Raw genomic sequence first — 21,160 nt, 5'->3', positions numbered from 1 at the left:
CTCAAGTATACTTCCATAAATCTTGCAAGGAACACACAATACAGAAATACCTCTGTAATTCTCACATTCAGTTTTATTTCCTTTTTTGTATCTGGGTACTATGAGAGATCTACTCCAATCATCTGGAATTTGACCCTCTGTCCAGGTCTTTGGAACTATACAATGCAGCCACTGCAAGAGTTTTATACCTCCATACTTGAGCATTTCTGGTAGAATATCATCTACTCTTGCTGCCTTTTCCACATTTCAGACTTTTGATGGCTTTGTCTACTTCAAGTATGGATATGTATTCCTAATTGCATGCCTAGTCAGTGTTTTTTACCACTGCTGTCAGTGATTGTTTCATTTAGCAATTTTTTGAAATAATTACTCCATACATCAAGGATATCATTTTCTCCAGTTTTCTTGCCACCTTCTTGATATTTATTTTCCATGTGCTGACCAAAGTCTTCCCATGACTTTTATTTAGCTAGTTTTACACAGTGTTTAGCTTTCTTACATTTGTCTCTGTATTTTTTTTAAGAGCACAAGCTGACTTATTTGCCAGGAACTTTTGATATGCTTTCTTCTTTTCCTTCACTGCCTCTTTAACTTTCTGTGTTTACCATGGAGTTCTGATTTTTTTATCCTGGAAGACAACCTCACCACATGCCTCTCTGGCAGAATCAATCAACATTTTCTTCAGAATTTGCCACTGAATCTCCAAGGTTTCGTTTCTGTTCTCAAACTCTTTCATGTTTTCTTCAATAATGTTTGTGTATTTTAGTCTACAGTTCACATCTGAGAGCTGCTCAACTTTTATTCTCTTTAAAACTTTCTTACATGTTCTTCTTTTCAATATTTTCAGAAGATTCAATTTTATCATGCTTAGACACTTTCCTTAGCCACATAAACAAACAACAGAAATGAATACAGTTCACAATTGAGATGAAAAACAGAATACACTTGTCACATGTCTTCCTTCTGGCAGTCTTTTGTTCACTGTTTACCGGAAACCGACACATACTGGCCAATATATACACATAAACTTCTACCACCACCCAACACAAAAACTAAGTGTCATTAATACTCTAATAAACAGGACTTTGAAGATCTGCTCCAATGAACAAGTGCTGAAAGACGAACTTAAAGTTATCAGCAATACTTTTCTAAAAAATGGTTACAGCCAAAACACTATTAACAAAATTCTCTACAAGACCTCAACAAAAAACAAAGATAAACCAGACTACAATAAAACTATAACAATTCCTAAAATAAACAGAATACTATAGAAATACAGCCTCAAAGCCACCTTTAAACTTCCTGAAATAAAAAGTTTACGCAACTCATCCAAAGACCCATTCCCTCAGCTGGTCAACCCTGGAGTATACTGTATTTATTGCACCTGTAATCTACCATATATAGGGGAAACAGGACGCACAATTCCTCTCAAACAAAAGGAAGATACACGACACATTAAATATAATAACTATGGTGAAGCTGGCCTTTCTGATCATGCCCTGAAGACTTCACATAGAACTGACTGGAAAAGCACCAGTAGTTTACATTACACCAAAACATGGTATGAACGTAAATTTAAGGAAGCCTGTGAGATGATGATGGTCTAAAAATTCCAAACATATGGAAGGCACATATTCTACCCACAGAACCTTTCTCCTTAAGAGTTAACTATAAATAGTTAACTCTTAGGGAGACTAAAGACTCTTAAGGACTGTAGATAATCCAGAATCTTAAATCTAATATAATAATTGTCATGTTAAAAATAGGACATCATTGTTACTGTAAGAAAACTATCTATATGAAAAAATGTTTCTCCTATGTTATCTTAAAAAAGAATTTAGCTTTGATGTAGTTTCTAAATAATTAATTTTATCTGTATTTTTTTCCCACTAGAGGTCATGCCAGTAGAATAACCAGTGATCAAATCATTGTTTCTTTAGCATACTGTGTGAAATGTAACTCAGCTTGTCCTTGTATATTTGTATATACTCCAGATGATGACCTTAATATGAAGGTCAAAACGTTGGGAAATTAAAATGGTTATTTATAACACGGTTGTAAAGTCCATAATTTCTAAAATGAATGCTGATCACCATGTAACACTAAAAGAAAGGATAGTCAATGAGACTTTTCTTATTCCTTGCATCTTCTTTCCATGTGAATTTGTGCACATTTTTATAATGGAACATTGTGTTAGTAATAATCAATCCATGTCCTAATCAGAAATCCAACAGGTATTTGCCATTATTATTAGCTTTGCTCTTGTCTCCAAATTTTCCTAAAATATTTTTGTATGTCTGACAATCATTTCCTACTCTGCTATTTAGATCTGCAACAAGGATCAACTTTTAATTTTTTATTGTGTCAGTTGCTTTCTCTAAAGTCTCAAAAATTCCTCCACTTCTACCTTAGTGGAATCTTCTGTTGGACCATAAGCACAAATAAGTCTCATTGTCCAGTTCCCCATTCTGATATTTACCCGCATCACTCTACTTGATAATAGCCTGCAATCCAAAAAGATTAGCCTTGTACTTAGTGTTGAATACTATGGATACTCCTTTTACTTGATTGTCATTGCCTGAATCTAACATTTTGTATTTATTGCTCAGAAAGATCTCACCAGTGTTTGTCTTGTTTGTTTCAGCCACCTGTATTATGTCGATCTGGTACTTATCCAATTCCTCAGCTAGCTCCATTTCTTTGCCATTCAGGCTTCTTATGTTGATAGTACCGATCTTGAACTTTGGTGATGTTGAGTTGGGGTGTGTTTTTTAGGATTTGTTCTAATAGCTGACTTTTCATTGTTCATGCTGGTTCCCCTGCAAAAATAATGAGGGCCTTGTTTAACAGGGTGACGTCCCAGCTGGCATGAAATTCTGTCATGTTGTACTATCGTTTTATATTGTGGTTTAAGCCAATAAGAATACAATTTGGTCAGCTAAATTCCAAATTGTGGAAAAAGAAGATTAGGTCGGTTCTCAGTTATACAGCTTTGACCCTTAAGCACACTGAATAAATATATAAATATTAAATATATATAAATAAATATCATCTTCCTGATATTTATTTCGATATTCTTACCAAACTTTTCCCACTTCTGTTTAGTTACTTTTGCACATAGCTTGCTGACATTTTTCTCTGTATTCTTTTAGAGCATTTATCGACTTATTTGTTATAAACTTTCAGTATGCTTTCTACTTTTCCAAGACTGTTTGTGTCCATCACAGTGTTCTTATTTTTCTATCCTTGCAAACAACTTCTCCAAATGCCTCCTTAGCTGACTCAATCAGTGTTTTATTCAGTTTGCCACTGAGACTCCAAAATTTGATTCTTGTTTTTGAAATGTTAGAGTTTTCTTGAATAATGTTTGTATAGTTGAGTCTACACTTTATGTGCAAAAAGAAGCTAAATTTAATTCTTTTAAAAACTTTATTACGTAATGTTCTTTTCAAAGTGACATTCATTTTTATCCTTCTTAAAACTAATTTATATGCTTGTATTCTGAACCAAGGTGAAGATATCGCTATGAAACAATAACAAAGTCAATGATACTTTTCTTATTTCTGTGTGTTTTCTGCATGTGAATTTGTGCATTTCTTTGTGTTACAATTTAGTGTTAGTAATGACTAGTCTATATCCTAAGCAGAAGTCCAACAGGTACTTACCATTATTATTATTAGCATTTTCAATATAGAGAGTAAAAACACAAAGAAAAGTTGAAGTCACGATTTTATTTTCATTACACTTTTTAACAAAATTCTTCCTCCCTTTCAAGTTTTTACTGTGTAAGAAGTGTCTTGGGGGAGACCACACTCCTACCAGGCGCGTCCCCCGGGTGGCGGATGGGGGAACCGTGGACCAAAGGATGTAGCAGAGGCATGGCAAGCTGGCTACATTATTATGCCAGTAACTTTCATGAGCAGGAGAAAGTCTACAAACCGAGATAGTGCTACTGCGTATGGGACAACCGACGTGCCTACTCAAAGACCACATAGAGTAGGTGAGAAATCAGCAATGTGGTCAGCCAAGGATGTGAAACATGTAGCCACCTTCAACATAAGATCACTATACCGACCTGGAAAATTACAATTAGTCCAGGAAAATTTAAAAAGACTGAAATGGAGTATTTTAGGTTTATCAGAGACACATTGGTGCGGAGATGGATTCATGGATTTACCAGAAGGAAGACTGTACTTCTCAGGAAGAAAAGATAACATACACAGAGAAGGAGTTGCATTACTAATTGAAAAGAAACTTACACACTCAGTAATTGAAATAAACCCAGTGTCTCCTAGAATAATAACAGTCAAACTTCAAGCAAAAGAAAAAGGTCAAACAATTAAAATAATCCAAATATATGCACCAGACAGTAACCATTCAGAGGAAGAAATAGAAAATTTCTATGAAGAACTACGACAGGAAATAGATAATCCAAAAATAGAGAACTCATGATAGTGATGGGAGATTTTAATGCTAAAATAGGACAGTTCACAGCAGACAAAAAAGATGTGATGGGGAAATTTGGATACGGAGAGCTTAACGACAGAGGAGAACAATGACTCCACTTCTGTAAACCAAATGATCTAATGATTACAAACACATTGTTCTAGCAACGCCCTAATAATAAATATACATGGACATCCCCAGATGGTAATATAAAGAACTGCATAGACTATATCATCATAAACAAACAATGGAAAAGATCAGTAAATAATGTACAAACATTAAGAAGTTTTGATTTTGACATTGACCACGAAATATTAACTGCCAAAGTGAAGATAAAATTCAACAGGAAAAATAATATCAGAAAAGAAGAAAACATCAACCTATCAAAACTAAAAGATAGCTAAAGCAGAAGTCGATTTTTAAAACATATGTGCTTGAAATTAAAACCCTCCATCTTACAGAACAGCGGAAAATTCTGGGAAGAAGGAAAAGAAACAGTGTTATCAATTGCAAAAGACACTCTAGGTTCCAAACCATAAAAAAAAAAAACAGTGGATAACCCAAGAAATCATAGCTACCATAGAAGAGAAAAGAGAGGCCAAGATACTTGTAAACCAGCAAAACAATGAAGAGAATAGAGAAAAATACAGAGCACTAAAAAATAAAGTTGATAACCTATGCAAAAAAGCCAAAGAAAAATGGTTAGAAGAAAAAGCTAAGAAATGCCAAGAAGCATACCAACAAAACAACCCAAAAGTCTTCCATGATACTGTAAGAGAAATTACAAAGGAATTCTCAGCAAAAGCAGTAACAATGATGAACAACAAGATGACTGAAAACGGGAATATTGAATATATAAGAAAAATCTGGTCAAACCATTTTAAGACTATCTTCCACCAACGAAACAAAACTACAATGCCAATAATAGAAGAAAATAATGATCACCCAAAAATTTTACAAGAAGAAGTTAGATACGCAATAAAACAGATGAAAAACAATAAAGCACCAGGCATTGATACTATCCCTACTGAACTGTGGTCATATGGAGGCAGCATATTAATAGAATATTTAACAACCCTATCCAATAAAATACTACAAACAGGAGAGATCTCAGATGACTGGAGAACTGGAAAGATCATCCCAATATACAAGAAAGGAGACAAAAGAGACTGCAGAAATTACAGACCAATCAATTTACTCCCTCACACCTATAAAATATTCATAAGAATTATACAAAATAGATTAAAAAACACCTACGAAGAAATGATAGGCATAGAACAAGCTGGTTTCCGAGGAAACTATTCAACAATAGACCAAATTTTCACATTGCACCAACTAGCAGAACTCAGCTGGGAAGACCATAAAGAACTATATTGTTATTTTGTAGACTTTAAACAAGCTTTCGATAACATCAACAGAGAAATCCTTCTCAAAATTCTACTAGAAAAAGCAATAGACAAATATATAATACAGTTTCTGATAAAATATTACTCTAAGACAAATGCAATAATTAAAAAGGACACACTCACAACAGAACCCATAGAGATCCAAAAAGGAGTAATGCAAGGATGCCCATTATCCCCATGCCTATTCAACATATATCTAGAAGAAGTTGTAAAGAAAGCAATAGACAATGAGCCTGGAATCAATGACAACGGTTTAAACATAAATAATATCAAATATGCAGATGATCTCGTCCTTCTTGCAAGAACCCCAAATGAACTACAAAAGTTGATCCACAAGCTAAATGAAACCTGTAAAACATATGACATGACAATAAATATACAAAAGAACAAAAGTGATGAAAATAGGGAGGAACAGAACTACCATCTCAGCCACCCTAAACGGAGAACAATTAGAACAAGCAGACAACTTCATATACCTTGGATCAAAACTAACAGAAACAATAGATGAACTCAAAACAATCAAACACAGAATAGCGATAGGATGGACCACCATGGGAAAATCTGGAAAACAAACAAGATATCTAAACAAGCCAAAATCAAATTATATGAAGCAATAATTATACCAACAGTCATCTATGGAGCAGAAGCACGGACAGTTAAAAAAAGAAAGGAGAAAAAACTGCTGGCATTTGAAATGAAATGCTTAAGAAAAATAAATAGAACAAGTTGGATAGAAAAGAAAACAAACATCACAGTCAGACAAGAACTATTGTATAAATAGACAATAATGGAAAAAATTAGAAAACAATAACTGAGATGGTTTGTACACACTGTACGCATGGATGCAGACAGACTTCCTAACGTCCTAATCAATACTTTTCCAACTGAAAAAAGAAGACCTGGAAGACCAAGAATTATCTGGCTGAAATTAATAAAGAACATCTCGGGATGCAGAACATATAAGGAACTTTTTCGAACAGCAAGGAATAGAGAAGACTGGAAGATCCTGCTCAAGAGAAGACTCAACCCGTCTTAGACGGAAGAGAAGAAGAAGTGTTTTGAGCTGTCACAGCAAAACACTTCAGGTTGATGTCAGAATCATTTTCTCACCTGTGCATTAACTGTTTGTTAATTTCAAAACCAATATTCTTGAGATGTATCATCCATTTAAGAAATGATGAAGTTCAATGGAATCAAGTCTAGGCTGTAGGAAGGATGTTCCACAGCCTCAAATTTGATCATTCTGATGGCCACTGAAGTGACAATCATGTGCAGCTGAACATTGTCATATTGCAAAGCAATGGCTATTCCTTAGCATGAACATGATTCATTTATACGTCATCACAGAACTTTGCAAATTTATTGTTATTCAATCCCCATATAGCAGTCAGCAAGCACTGAGTTTTGAAAGTTCTCGAAGTAGCATGATGATATTCCATAGATTTGGATTTTTATTGATGGAGCATTACACTTTCATCCTATCACAATTTGTGAAGAAAAACATGCTTTCCCTTCAGTAATATTGAAGCAATACAAAATGCTTCCAGTCTCTCTCTCTCTCTCACACACACCCACACACACACACACACAGAGAGAGAGCGTGTGTGTGCGCGTGCGATTTCATTAGTCAACTGACATGGCACTTAACACATGCACATCTTATTGTAGCCCAAATATGTAATGATTTAGTTGACTTATACTAGCCCAATATTCAATTTTGGTGCTAGTGATCATTTATTTATGAAAATCATCAGTTGCATTTTCAGTTTGTCACTTGTGAGCAGGCATTAATATCAACTCAACCACTGCTATGCTTGGTGCAATTGTAGGATATCTGCTATTTAGTGATATCAGATTATCTTGCAAATTTTTCTTTTTAATTTTTACTGGTGGTCAATTTTTGAATAAATAAATAAATAAGATTTGAATTTGAATAAATAAATAAAAAGGAAAGGATATCTTAATTTTATATGTAAACATTTCTTAAATGTATAGTGATAATGCATTATTTCTTGCAATAAGAATTTTCTTTAGTAACCTCCCAACCGGCCGGTATGGATGAAATATTCAACACTCCCTAGCTTTTTTCATGGATCAAAACTTCGTCGGCATTTTACCTTTTATCATGCCATTACCTTCCTCCGCCGTTAATCTCGTTATGGCTATTCTATAGCCATTAGTGGATTAACTGTTGCTGAGTGACCTTTGTGTCCCTTCCCCCTGTCTTCACGTCTATTATGTTGCTTAGAATTTCATTTACTGTCCTAAGTTATTTGACCTTTCTTGCCTCTAAAATGATTTATTGTCTCTCTTCCCAAAAATTGAAACGAATTTCACATATGCGAAAAAAATCAATCCTGAAATGACCACTGATCAGATTTTGCAATGAATCTATTTAGTGATAGTAAATTTGGTGTATTTTATTCTACAAATCAGTGCACCGAAAGAGTTGCACTGATTGTTCTTTCACTTTACTTATAATAATTGAATAATTTTTTTTCGAATTTTAGAATTTTCAAATGTTTGCTTTGAAAATATTATGTCAAATATTTATACTTTTAAATAATATTTATTGAAATAAAATGTCCTTTTTCTTTCGTTTCTAGCGAAATAGCATTATATGGATCATCACATTTCAATTTTAGAAACGATTATTTGTTATTCGTAAAGACAAAATAAAAAAAAAAATGTTAAAATGCTAAATTGCATTACTCGGTTTCCGATTGGTAGTCTTTTTGGTATCAAAAATTTACATCCAATGATATTTTAGCAGTGATTCTTCGCCTTCTTCATTTATTTATTTATTTGTATTATGCATATTACGATAATATCTAGTGCATAACCTCGTAGAAATGTTGAAAATATAATGTGAAAAATATCATATACGGAATAATTCAACATTTTTGCTCATTTTGAAGATTTTCTAATGCTCCCCCACCTTCTTATTCTCTCCTGGAACTCAATTGCATAACTATTCTAAATTTCTATACAGGTTTGAAAGCTTTTCTAGACAGCATTCAAAATCAATTACTTCATTTTACCATTTTGACAAAAGATATACGGCAATCAGATTGTATCGTGAAGCTTCTAATTCTGTTTTATTTATTTGCAATCTAAAACCAGCTGTTCTACTGTCCGCTGAAATTATGTGAAATTTTAGAAATAATATGCTATATTTTCACCATGCAAAATTGTTTATATGCATACCACACAAAAGAAAGTTCAGTAGTATTATTTGTGTTTGTTTTTCTTTAAAAAAATCTAAATATTACTTCTTCTGCTGCTGGAAGCTATTTCTGAAATAATCTACGTCTTCTAAATACTTGGTAATATCCTCTTAGCTGGAGGCAAAGCTGAAGGCTTATTACTCTCAGTGCTATTGAGAAGAAAGGGGAGAACACTAAAGTTGCACTAAAGTGCCTCAGGCTGTAGTGCAGAATATGTCAAGAATGTCTTGTTTCCTTTTCGATTGTTGATTACCCATATCCTAACAGAAATACTGATATTTCGTTTACGTGCTTATACATTATTTATGTCAAAATAATTGCTTTATTTATAATGATCAGTTTCACTTTTATTATCAAAAATTAGAAATTAAATCATACAATTATCTTGAAAAAGAGGATTTGAATTATTTTCAAAGAAAAGGTGCATATGCGTTTCATAATCTCTTTTTTTTGGGGGGGAGAGGGTATAGACCTAATCAATCTGCAGATATTTCAGATAATTTATTTCATAAATCGTTCGCAAGACAGCTGTTACAAACGTAAATCACTTGGGGAACATACCCATTCATTTTAGTGTAAAATAGTATCAAAGGTTCAGTTACTTTAGATATGTAATCTAGAAGAAAATGTTATGTCTGCTGAGTTTAGAATCTTACGTGAATAATTTTTCTGACATGATTTCTCTATTCGTTATAATGTAACCAATTTCCAGATTTTTTCCCTCATGCAGACTCCATGTTATATGCAGTGATTTCTTCTTTGTACTACAAGAAAAAAAAATCAGATAACAGGAGAAAAATATGTAGTATTTTCTTTTCCACTGGCTGAATTTACAATGTTCTTTCTTTGTGTTTTGAAGAGAAAATGCAAATAACTTTTTTCTTACTATTTTGGCCATTATAACATCTCATATAATTATAAGAGTGACATTTTCCCGTTTTTCTCCCACACGAGAAACAGAAATAAGGTAGTAATAATATTGTTGATTCTGCCAAACTTCATTGTAGCAGAAATTTTTATTACAAAACTTTGTAATATATATATATATCTCCAAAACAAATAATTTGGAAGACTTGACTCCGAAACAAGAAATTTGGAACCCATATCACATCAATGTTGAGTGTTGGCAAGGTGAAAATGTTCCCGTTATTATTTATATATTTCATTTATTAACTAGGGGGGCTATGCCCAACCCCCCGTGTTCCGGTATGGTAGACCAGTTCTCCTTCAATTGTGATAACTGGAAAGGGGGTTCCGCCCCTGAATTCTGAAGACTCGACACTCAGGGTAGCCCCTGAGTTTCAAAACGTTTCGATAAACATGACATAAAAAGGCTTATCATTTTATATATATATATATATATATATATATATATATATATATATATATATATATATATATATATATATATAGGGGTAGATTTATTTCATTATTTTTTATTGTTTTGATGAAATACTTTACCTGGAATACTCTTTCCAGTTTCTCTGTGTCATAAAAAGAACTTAAAAATTAGCCTTCAAGATGAAAAAGAAACAGTGCATTCGGGTATCCCTCTATCAATATTTGTAGTCCTGAAAAGGACTGTTTCGATGGCCTTGAAAACAAACATTTTTTATTTCATACTGTTCAGAATTTAAAATTCTTGAACAGCGTGGAACACCTTGAAGCAAGAGTAAACACACAAAGCAGTTTTACACTTAGGGCACCAGATTTTTGTTTCCTTTCTGATATTTTTTTTATTACATACATAATATTTGCGTGCAGGTTTTTTTTATTAGTCATTGGTGGTAGATTTTCGGGAAAATGGTTGGAGTTAGCAGCGTTCAACCTCAGATGTCTAGCAGGATTTCCTGTTTTTCTGCTTGCTGAAGAAGGTGCATGTGCATGCAGCAATGCTTTCGCAATTTCTATTCTGTATTCTACATATGTTATGGTAGAGAAACATTTTTTCTAGTACAGGAGGAAACTGTTCCAAATAACAAAATCAAAACACTTCAAAATTCAAATAATATGTCCAAACACTTTTTTTTTGTATGCTGTTTCCTCATTACAGAGTAGAATGATAGCTGCTGATTGCATCTGTCGACTCAACCCATAGTATCATTGTATGCACACACAGCAATGGGTTTTTCTTTTTTCAAACCATGCTTCTACACGGATTCTGTTGATGGATTGTGCAGGGAAGATAGCAGAAAAACATCTTTTTTGGCTTTCCAACATAGTGCAAAGAATTTCCCTCACTGATAAGTTCGGATTTCCCCCTTCGATAGCTTTCCTGAAGCCAGATCTGGAGGCACATGTTTTTGCACATCTTTTGGCATTTACAGTACCATAACTATCTGTACAATTCTGTAAAAGCAAATCAGTGAGTTCAGGATGCATATATAGTACTTATCCATTATAATGTAGTAACCTTTCCCCAGTAAAGGGTCTAGTAACTGCATTACTGCATGCATCGACAAGGGGAGATCCGAATATTTATTGTGCTCGATTACATTTTGCTTTTCCATATAAGGTTTGAAATCCCAAAGATATCCACTTTGCGATTCGCAAAGCATAAAAATTTTTACTCCATACTTCACTTTCTTTTTGAAAATATACTTCTTACATTTCAGTCCACCTTTGAATGGCATAAGGCTTTTAACGATACTCAAGTCTCTCTCAGGAATGTAGAGTGATCTACATTTTTGACGGATTTTCATCAGAAAATCATAAATTTTGTTGAGGACTGGGCAAGGTGTGTTGCCTAATCATATTCCTTGTTATTCTGAAAATGCAAATACTTCATGATGAGACTGAATTGTTTTTCAGTCATAACATCATGAAACATTGGCGTGTTCAGAATCCAGTATGTAGACCAATACATTTCAAGAACGGGCTTTTGAAATGTATTTCGAAACTTCGGGTTTTCCACTTTCTTTATTCTGATATTGCATTTGAAGGATGACAGTGATTGATTTTAAATATTAAATTCACCTATATCCAAATATCACATAATTTCCTGATTTATAATAATCAGGAAATATGTATATTGTCTGATTTATAATTTGCTAATTTATAATAATCACCACATAGTTTCAGTATTGAAAAATTAAAGTTATGTGGAACAATTACTAGAGAAAAATAACGAATTAAATAAAAACTGTACCTATGTTTCATAACAGTTTTCGGGTGTGTGATAGTAATGCAACGAGGGGGGGTTAAACTATCAGAGGTGATATAAAGTTCAATTCTCTTGTAAAAATATGGAAAGGAAATTTCACATTTGATATCCATATTTTGAATGATAACAATAAGCAAACCTATCACTTACTTTAAAAATTGGAGAATAAAATATCTGAATTATGCAGAAAATATAAAATTAAATCATAACTGTTAATTTCATTTTGTAATGACTAATTATACAAGGAAACCAAGAAAGTGAAAAGTACAAAGAACAGCACAAAGAACAGTAGATCACTATACAACATGAAAAAAAAATTTAGTAATATGATTAAAGAATTTCATGTTATTCTCTATAAAGCAAAGTTGCTCAAGCATGTCCTAATGGAAATCTGTGAAGTACTATTCGATTTCGAAGGTTTTGTACAAAAATAAAAATAATATAAACTGGAACTTCGGCAGCCGGATTTCTTTTCCTTTTTTAAAAGAATATTGCAAATAATTATCGTGAAATAATTTCTTCGAGAACAAAGAAAAATCTTTCGTCTGGTAAATAAAAATATAAATTTAAATCATAACTGTTAATTTCATTTTGTAATGACTAATTATACAAGGAAACCAAGAAAGTGAAAGTGAAAAGTGAAAATTAGAAAAAAATTAGCACAAAAATATAAATAATTAAATTAGTTCTCCAAGGTAAGGCAATATTTAAGTGATGAAATTATGCAAGACCAAATTGTATTGTACAATAAAAAGAGAAAACGAAAATAAATAATTTCTCTATTTTTAGTGTATTATATGTAACTAAAATCCAGTTCACCAGCATGGAACAAGAAAGTCCGTTTCTTGTTATAGGCAACTGAGAGGCAGCTATGAACAGGAGATAATCCGATTAACCATTCTCTTCAGCATGAGGGTTTATCATACCTTCTAATGGACATTAGGGTCAAATTGCACTTCTTATCCAGGTGCGTTAAACAGGTGGGCTGAATCATATCCAGATTTAGTTGGACATCTATAGATGTCCTAGTCGGTAGGGAGGTTAATGCTTTTTATAAAGAAATCTCTGTATAGTTATGACTTTTTGCAAAACTATTTAATTGCAAATTTTATTACTAAAAAAGGTCTCACATGGAATTTAGTTTTAATTATATAACTTATAAAACTTGAGAAGAAAATATTGAACTTTCTGACGTACTATTTATGCCAATAAAGAACTGTAATTTTGTTTACAACAAACGATTTTATTTTTCTTTTCACTGCAATCAATATATTCTAATTAGAATATAATCAATACAATTTTTACCACATGGAGATGGCCATGTGTATTTGCATGATGGTCTGTGGAAAATATGGCGATTGAGATGAATAGATTGTTATATTTACAAAATTCCAGGTGTCTTTTGCCTCTTTCATTTCTCTCATCCACTCCAAATTTGCCCATTAAATCTTTCATTGTCTGGTCCTAACCTTAGCAGTGAAGTCTCACTATTAGAATGTCCTTTTTGTTTGTTTTGTCAATAAACTCCTATAGTTGCTGGTAGAAAGTATCTAATTCTTCATGCAATTGATATAAATTTGGATAATATTGGGAAAAAAATATCCCTTTTCTTTTCCTTTTAATCACCACTGTTATAATTCTTGGACCATGTGTTTCTGTGGTTAAGATGGAGTTTCTGTAAATGACTAATATTGTGACTCACTCTCTGAAGATGATATCTTCTCTTCCTTCCAGAGTAAAAGTCTTTCATTCTTCAGATTTACTACACCTTCTCCTCACCAGTATGTTTCGGCAATACTTATCATATCCAACTTGATCTACTCTAGCTCTTTCTTGGGTTTAAAAAAGACTCCTTGTAATCAAGGTTAGGAGGTGGATTATTTTTTGAGCTGACCACATAGAATATTTCTCAACTATTTCCTGTGATCTAAAAACAGTCGTGTCAGCTTTTCTGAATGCAGTGACATTGTTTTGGCTCCATAATGATTCCTATCCACAGGGGATTTTTGTAATTTTAATGCAGTCAGTTTGCCACGCCTCTGCTGAATTTGCCTTCTAGCTGTAGCTGGGCATGGTGGGAGAGAAAACAGACACCTACTGCACAAGGTGAAAAAAGGAAGACAGGAAAAATATAGTAATTGTCCAAATCTAGCCCTTGAATATAGCACTGAGGGAAGGAATAATAATGAAAGAAAAAAGAAGGGACCACATTTAATAGAATAGATGTATATTACGTGAAATAAGGCATGGTCCAGTATCAGGTACCTCAGCTTCACCACTCCTTACTCACTGAAGTGAGCTCTTGAGGGTTACACTAATATTGTTTGTTTGTAAACAAAAGATATTAATTTTGAATTTTCTTCGTCTCTCATTCAATCTCTTAAGTTAACTTATTTTCATAAAAAAATCCTAAATCTGAATTTCTGTTATTAACTGAAAAGAAAAGCTAATAAGCTAATAAACCACTGGAATACCATGGACAGACACAATGCTGTTTTTCATGCTTCGGCAAACTTACGAACCACTCATTCATTAAGAAGTACAAGATACATTTCCAAGATATTATATTCCAAGCACCATGAACAAGCTGACATTATATCATTTTGAAGTAGTGTTAAGAAAATTAATTTTTTTAATAATTTGTTCAGTTTAAGAAATATAATTAACAATGTAGCAGATATTATGTCTTAGGTTAAATTTAATTGTAAAAAAACATTTTTACTTTCATACCTGCTGAACCTGCAGTAAGATCAATAATGGCAACAAATATGTGGTGATAAGGTGATCTCTGGTGGGGTTTGGTATGAACTGGATGAGCGTCCAGCATTGTCTAAAAAAAGTATATACGTATGTAAGTATAAAGAACTGATGCCAAAATCATAGTTGTAAATATAATACCACTCTTGAGACATAACAAAAACAAATTGAACTGTAAACATGGTATGGTGATAAGGTTACATTTAAGATAAGTTGGTGAACTATGAAGTAAGAAACAATATGATATTTTTAAGAAAAATCCCCGATTTTAAAAAGTTGAAAATTATAACATGCATCGAGTGGGATAAAGTTGAATAAGCTGTAAAATTAGATCCAGAGATCACAGAAGGCCTTTTTCGAGCTAGTCACTTCGGGCATCTAATAAGCTAGGTTGTAGTCTCACACTGGGCAGCAATTGCACACATATAAATATGTGTTTATATCAAATATTAAGAAAAAAACTGCAAAAGTTTATAACTCATTGGTGCAATGACCAATTCTTTTTAGAATCCAATAAATGATTGACAAGACCAAATTAAAAAAAGTTATATTTAATAAGACTAAACAAAAGGAATGTACAAAATTATATAAATCAGGTGGATATTAAATCCACTTGATTTATATAATTTTGTACATTCCTTTTGTTTAGTCTTATTAATATATTATAGTTTCTATAATAATGGAAACTATAATATATAATATTATATATTATAGTTACCAGCAATGGCCTCTTGTTCTACCCTCTCTTATTTCTATGAAAAATGTTTTCCACATCAACCCTGTAACCACCTCTCAACAGCTTAAAAGTCTCAATCATATCACCTCTCCTTCTATCTGCCAAACTCTGCAGTATACATTCCCTCAGCTGATCCTCATAACTATCCTTGTACAGTCCTGAAACCATCTTTGTCATCCGTCTTTGTATCCTTTCCACAGTTAATTTATCCCCTTCAAATCCTGGGGACCAAATCTGAGAACAATAGTCCAAGTGTGGTCTGATCAGAGACTTATACAACGGAATGATAACCCTCTTATCTCTGCAGGTCAGTGTCCCTCTCATAATTGCAGCAATCCTCTGTGTTACCTTCACCACCTTTGCAATATGTCCCCTAAACTTCAGGTTTCTATCAATCATCAATCCCCAGATCTCGTCTCCCCTACTTCCTCCAGTATAACTCCTCCCATAGAGTATGCAGCATCCCATCGATGTTTCCCAAACCTCAAGACCTTACATTTTGCTGCATTAAACTGACACCCCCATTCATTTGCCCATCGATCTAGCTTATTCAAATCCTCTTGCAGGGCTACCACGGCTGAACTATTACTAATAATCCTTCCCAGCTTCGCATCATCCGCAAACAACTGAATATCCCCTAGCAATACACTGGCAATGTCATTGATATAAAGGTTAAACAATATAAGTCCTAGTACTGAGCCCTGTGGGACCCCACTTGTAACCCCTCTGCCTCCTCAAAACTGCTCCACCATACACAACTCTCTGATACCTATCAGACAGCCAATCCTGAATCCAGTTGACCAATCTGACATCCAGACCCATGTGCTGCAACTTAAATATCAGCTTATCATGTGGCACCCTGTCAAATGCCTTCGCTAAGTCTAAGAAAATTGCAGCATATGCCTTTCCCTGATCTAATGTTCTTGTAACTTTATTATAAAAGGCTAGCATATTGCTAAAACAAGAGCACCTTTTCACAAATCCATGTTGACTCTCACAGATAACATTACCCTCATCTGCCCAATGCTGTATATGGTCACTCACTACTTTCTCCAAGATCTTAACAACTACTGATGACACACAAACTGGTCTATAATTAGACACTTCCAGTCTGCTATCGCCCTTATGCAATGGCACTATCTTACCTTCCTTCCATTCCCTGGGCACCTTTGCCGAAGCCAGACTTTCATCGAAAAGCCAGGTTAAAGGCACTGTCAGTTCCCTAACACATTCTCTCAAAACTCGTGGTGAAATACCATCCAGTCCCAAAGCTTTACTGACATCCAGAGTACTCTGTATCTGAAACACACTCTCCTGCTGTACCTCTAAACCTCAAACCAGCCCCATCCCTCTAGCATTAAAACTGACATCACTAGGATGAAATACTCCAATAAAGTGTTCATTGAACAATTCCACTATGTCCTCTGCATCAGTCACTCTATTCCCATTTTTATCCCACAATATCATTCTTCCACAGTCATTTCTCCTCCTACTGGCCACATAGCTAAAAAATTCTCTAGGATTTTCTTTGGATCTTAGGGCCAATCTCCTCTCATATTCCAGTTTCGCTTTCCTTACCACACTAGTCACTCTTCTGGCCTGTGTCTTATACTCTTCATGCATCTTCTCTTCACCTGTCTCCTTATATCTCTTCCATAACCTCTTTTTCGCATGCAATTCCTGTTTAATATTGTTTGTCATCCACTTTACTCCAAATTGTGTCCTCTTCTTCACTCGTGGTATACAACTTACCATTGCTGCTAACAAATATTCTTTCACAATTTCCCACGCACTAATGATATCCCGGCCTTCAATTCCTCCCTCCATGAAACTTCCCGAAGTTGACGTCTAAGACTATTATAATCACCTGCATCATAATTCCACACAAGTTCCCATCTCTTTGATACTCCTGCATGTCTATTCATTTTCCAAGTCAAAATCATATGGTCACTCTCTCCAACTGGTGGGAGAGATGTCAACTCAGTTATTATCAACTCTTCTTATGCTATAACCAAATCCAAAACTCTTGAACCTCTTGTTCCCTCTGTTACATGTTGCCTAGACATTTGTCCCTCAAGAATTCTAGAAATTTCATTCCCCTATTGCTACATGCAATAGGGGAATACTACTGTAGTTAAAATCTCCCATAACAATCATTCTTCTTGCACTTGCCAAACTTAGCTGTCTAAACATCTCCTGCTCCCCATCCTCTGTGCTCCTGGGTCTGTAGCAACACCCCACTAAATATCCTGTCTTGCCTACCTCTACCTCACACCATATGCTCTCAAAATCATTTGTCTCACTTCCTTCCAAAGCCTCCATTCTTAGAGGACATAGGTCACTTATCATAAGCAGTACCCCACCACCACCACGCTTTTCCTTCCTATCCTGACAAAAAATGCTATACCCAGCGACTTCTATTCCTGTTATTATATCCCCTTCTGTCAACCACGTCTCAGTGATCCCAATAATTTTTGGCCAGGCTGATTCTATCTGCACCACCAATTCCTCTCCCTCATTCTGGATACTCCTGGCATTAGTATAAAGCATATAAATGCCATTGTTTTTATACCCAGCATTATCCCTTCTAGACTTCACTGGGCTCAGTGTTACCTGACATCGTCTCCCTTCTCCCAAGTATCCATTCCCACAAAAGACCACCCCTGCTATCATCCTCCCTGGGACACACTGACTCATTCAGAACAGCAATCTCTCCAGATGCCTACGTCCGTCCTCATTCAAATGTAAGCGGTCTCTCGCACACAATTCCTCTTTTTCCTCAAACGCACTCCAGCATCCACATATACCAGTCCTCTCTTGTCACACATTCTCGCTATTATGCCATTCAATATCACCGCTCTTCTGCTCAGCTCATCATTATCATACCTCGGCAACACGCACACTATTTTTCCTCTCTCTGTCTTTCTTCCGTTCGGCCTCAAGCAAAAATCTCATATCTCTCGCTGCCCTACTTACATTACCACTCAAGTCATTTGTTCCTACCATCACAATCATCTCATCCACCTTTCACCTCTCTTAATTGCCATAGCCACCCTTTCTATTGTTCCTCCTGGCAAACACTCCTCACGCATCCTATCTTGAACACCACGGATCATTGAGTCGCCATACATTATACCTCTTACCATTCCCTCTCTCCTATTGTTTCCATTCTCTCCTCTTCTTTCATTCCCATAGGTCTCTCTCAATCCCTCTCCTCTACTGCTATTCTCTCTTCTAGCATTCCCATACCTCTCTCTCCTACTGTTTCCATTCTCTCCTCTTCTAGCACTTCCATATTCCTCCCTTATTCCGTCTCTCTTACTGTTTTCATCCTCTCGTCTTCTAGCATTCCCATACCTCTCTCTCATTCCATCTCTCTCCTACTGTTTCCATCCTCTCGTCTGCTAGCATTCCCATACCTCTCTCTCTAATTCCCTCTCTTCTACTGTTTCCATTCTCTCCTCTTCTAGCACCCCCATACCTCTCACTCATACTCCCAAAATTCTCTCTCTCCCCTACTCTGAATCGCCTTGCATTTATCTCTTCTATGTAAAGACATTTTTAACAACTGCCACAACACAAAAATCAACTTTGAAAACTTCTAAATATGTGGTGGCAGAACATGTTATGTACTGCCTAATAAAGAATTTTAAAAGATAATTATCAGGAAAGTACCAAATTATTATTTTTTCCTTCATAAATTTCCCTTATCTCAGATTAGTTTTGGTGCATGTAATTATTATTATTATTCCTGACACCTCCAAGGAGTCCGAAGCCTCATCGCGGGAGGATACCTACAACTGTCTCAACCACTACATCGAGCTTCTGCTACGAATGATCTCTATCAATGCCATCTATCGCCCACCACAACTAGTATTTTTTGTCTGTAAATTGCGTGTGTTCTGAAGGGCGGATTTGTCTGTATGACTTCACTCTTTCGACTTCTGTTCCATTTTCCAGTAATGACCGCACTCTATCCGAGTGCACAGAATCACAGTATTTCTCACATCTGTTGTTGGACAGTATTTTCTTCCACATTCTGTCACAATAGGCATGAATACTGTCTGCCCTCAAGCTCTCTCTCATATTAGGAAGTGTAATCACAATTCTTTTTTATCAGTAAAAACAATTTTTTTTTAATGTCCTACAAATAAGATGCACATCAGGAAAACAGGGCTCTTCATTATTTGGGCTATTTTACAAATTGTCTAAAATACTTCATTTGTTTCTGAATCATAATAATTCATTTATCATATTACTTGTGCTCTCGAAAAAGAAGAATCTTTCCTTTTAGAATTTTTTTTTAACAATGAAATAAAATGCCTCTTGGGTTTCTCCTTTATGGTGCTATCCATTTAATTACACTAATAATCCATTTAGCCACTGAATTCTTCTTTGATTAATCCCTAATTTTCTCCTATGCCCACCAATTTACATAGATACTGGCACTTTCCAAGTCCAGCAGTCAACCTCCCATGAGTCCGAGAATCTAAAGACATGCTCATTAGCAAAATATGAATGTCTTCATCAGCAAATTCCATGAATTAAATAAATACCATTGAAATTATAACAAATATCAGGTCTCTGCTAACTACAATTAAAGAGAAAAAAAATTGAAGTTTTTTTTTGGGGAGGGGGGTTAAACAATCAAACTGTAATTGGGATTATGGCAAGTGCTTATCACATGCAGTTATTAAACAAAACTAATAACAAACAACAACAGAAGTAAAAGAATTTACAATTGCGAATTATTATTTTTTACAATATGAAATTCATCTACTACCTAAAAATATTCACAAACATTCCACAGTGGAATCTAAACTCAGCTTATTAGTGGTCACACAGAGATACTATTCACTAAACTACCCAAGCCTATTATTATTAAAAAAAAAGTTAATGCCTTTGATTCCCTTAGAGGAAGCAGGCAAGGCCGTTTTAGCCCTAACTTTTTGGAGACTGGGGGGGGGGGGGGTTTGAATCTCCACCAGAGGCCAATTAGAGATAGCTAGCCAAAAACTGTCACTAACAATATCTGGCACCTGGTGAAGAGGGGGGGGGGGGCTGACAGGTGCTGCCATCTCGTAGTCCATAATCCTAACACTATATATTTATTCTTTCTTTTAAGGTTACACGGTGATCAGCATTCATATTTATATTTATAAATTTAGCGACACAACAAAAACACATGTGCTGAACAGATTATTTTATTAATTATTAATAAAATAAAACTCGAAGTTTCAACCCCTGTATCGAGGTCATCATCAGAAGGATACAAGCGTATAAGGAACCAAGATACATGCTCTAGCCCTATATACCGGTAAACTAAATCTACGTAGTTAATTAATCCTTTTCTCTAGCCTGACCTCTAGTGATAAAAAATAAAAAAATAAATAAAAATAAAATAAAAACAAATAATAATAATAAT

The 21,160-nt window shown here is 34.6% G+C and overlaps 1 protein-coding gene across 1 annotated transcript in view; it reads right to left on the bottom strand.

Moving 5' to 3' along the window:
• LOC150104789 (mitochondrial ornithine transporter 1-like) overlaps positions 1-21,160 on the bottom strand; it is a 182,388-nt gene that overhangs the window by 155,480 nt on the left and 5,748 nt on the right. Inside the window, exon 2 of the mRNA XM_090395966.1 lies at positions 14,973-15,072. Within this exon, the coding sequence (XP_090252092.1) occupies positions 14,973-15,069 (97 nt within the window). The 5' untranslated portion in view covers positions 15,070-15,072. The remainder of the gene's footprint in view (positions 1-14,972; positions 15,073-21,160) is intronic.

Source organism: Typopeltis vanoorti, chromosome 7 (assembly GCF_054136105.1).
Source record: "Typopeltis vanoorti isolate ZY-2024b chromosome 7, IOZ_Tvanoo_1.0, whole genome shotgun sequence".
NCBI classification, from domain to species: domain Eukaryota; kingdom Metazoa; phylum Arthropoda; class Arachnida; order Uropygi; family Thelyphonidae; genus Typopeltis; species Typopeltis vanoorti.
This window is presented reverse-complemented; position numbering and strand designations above follow the sequence as displayed.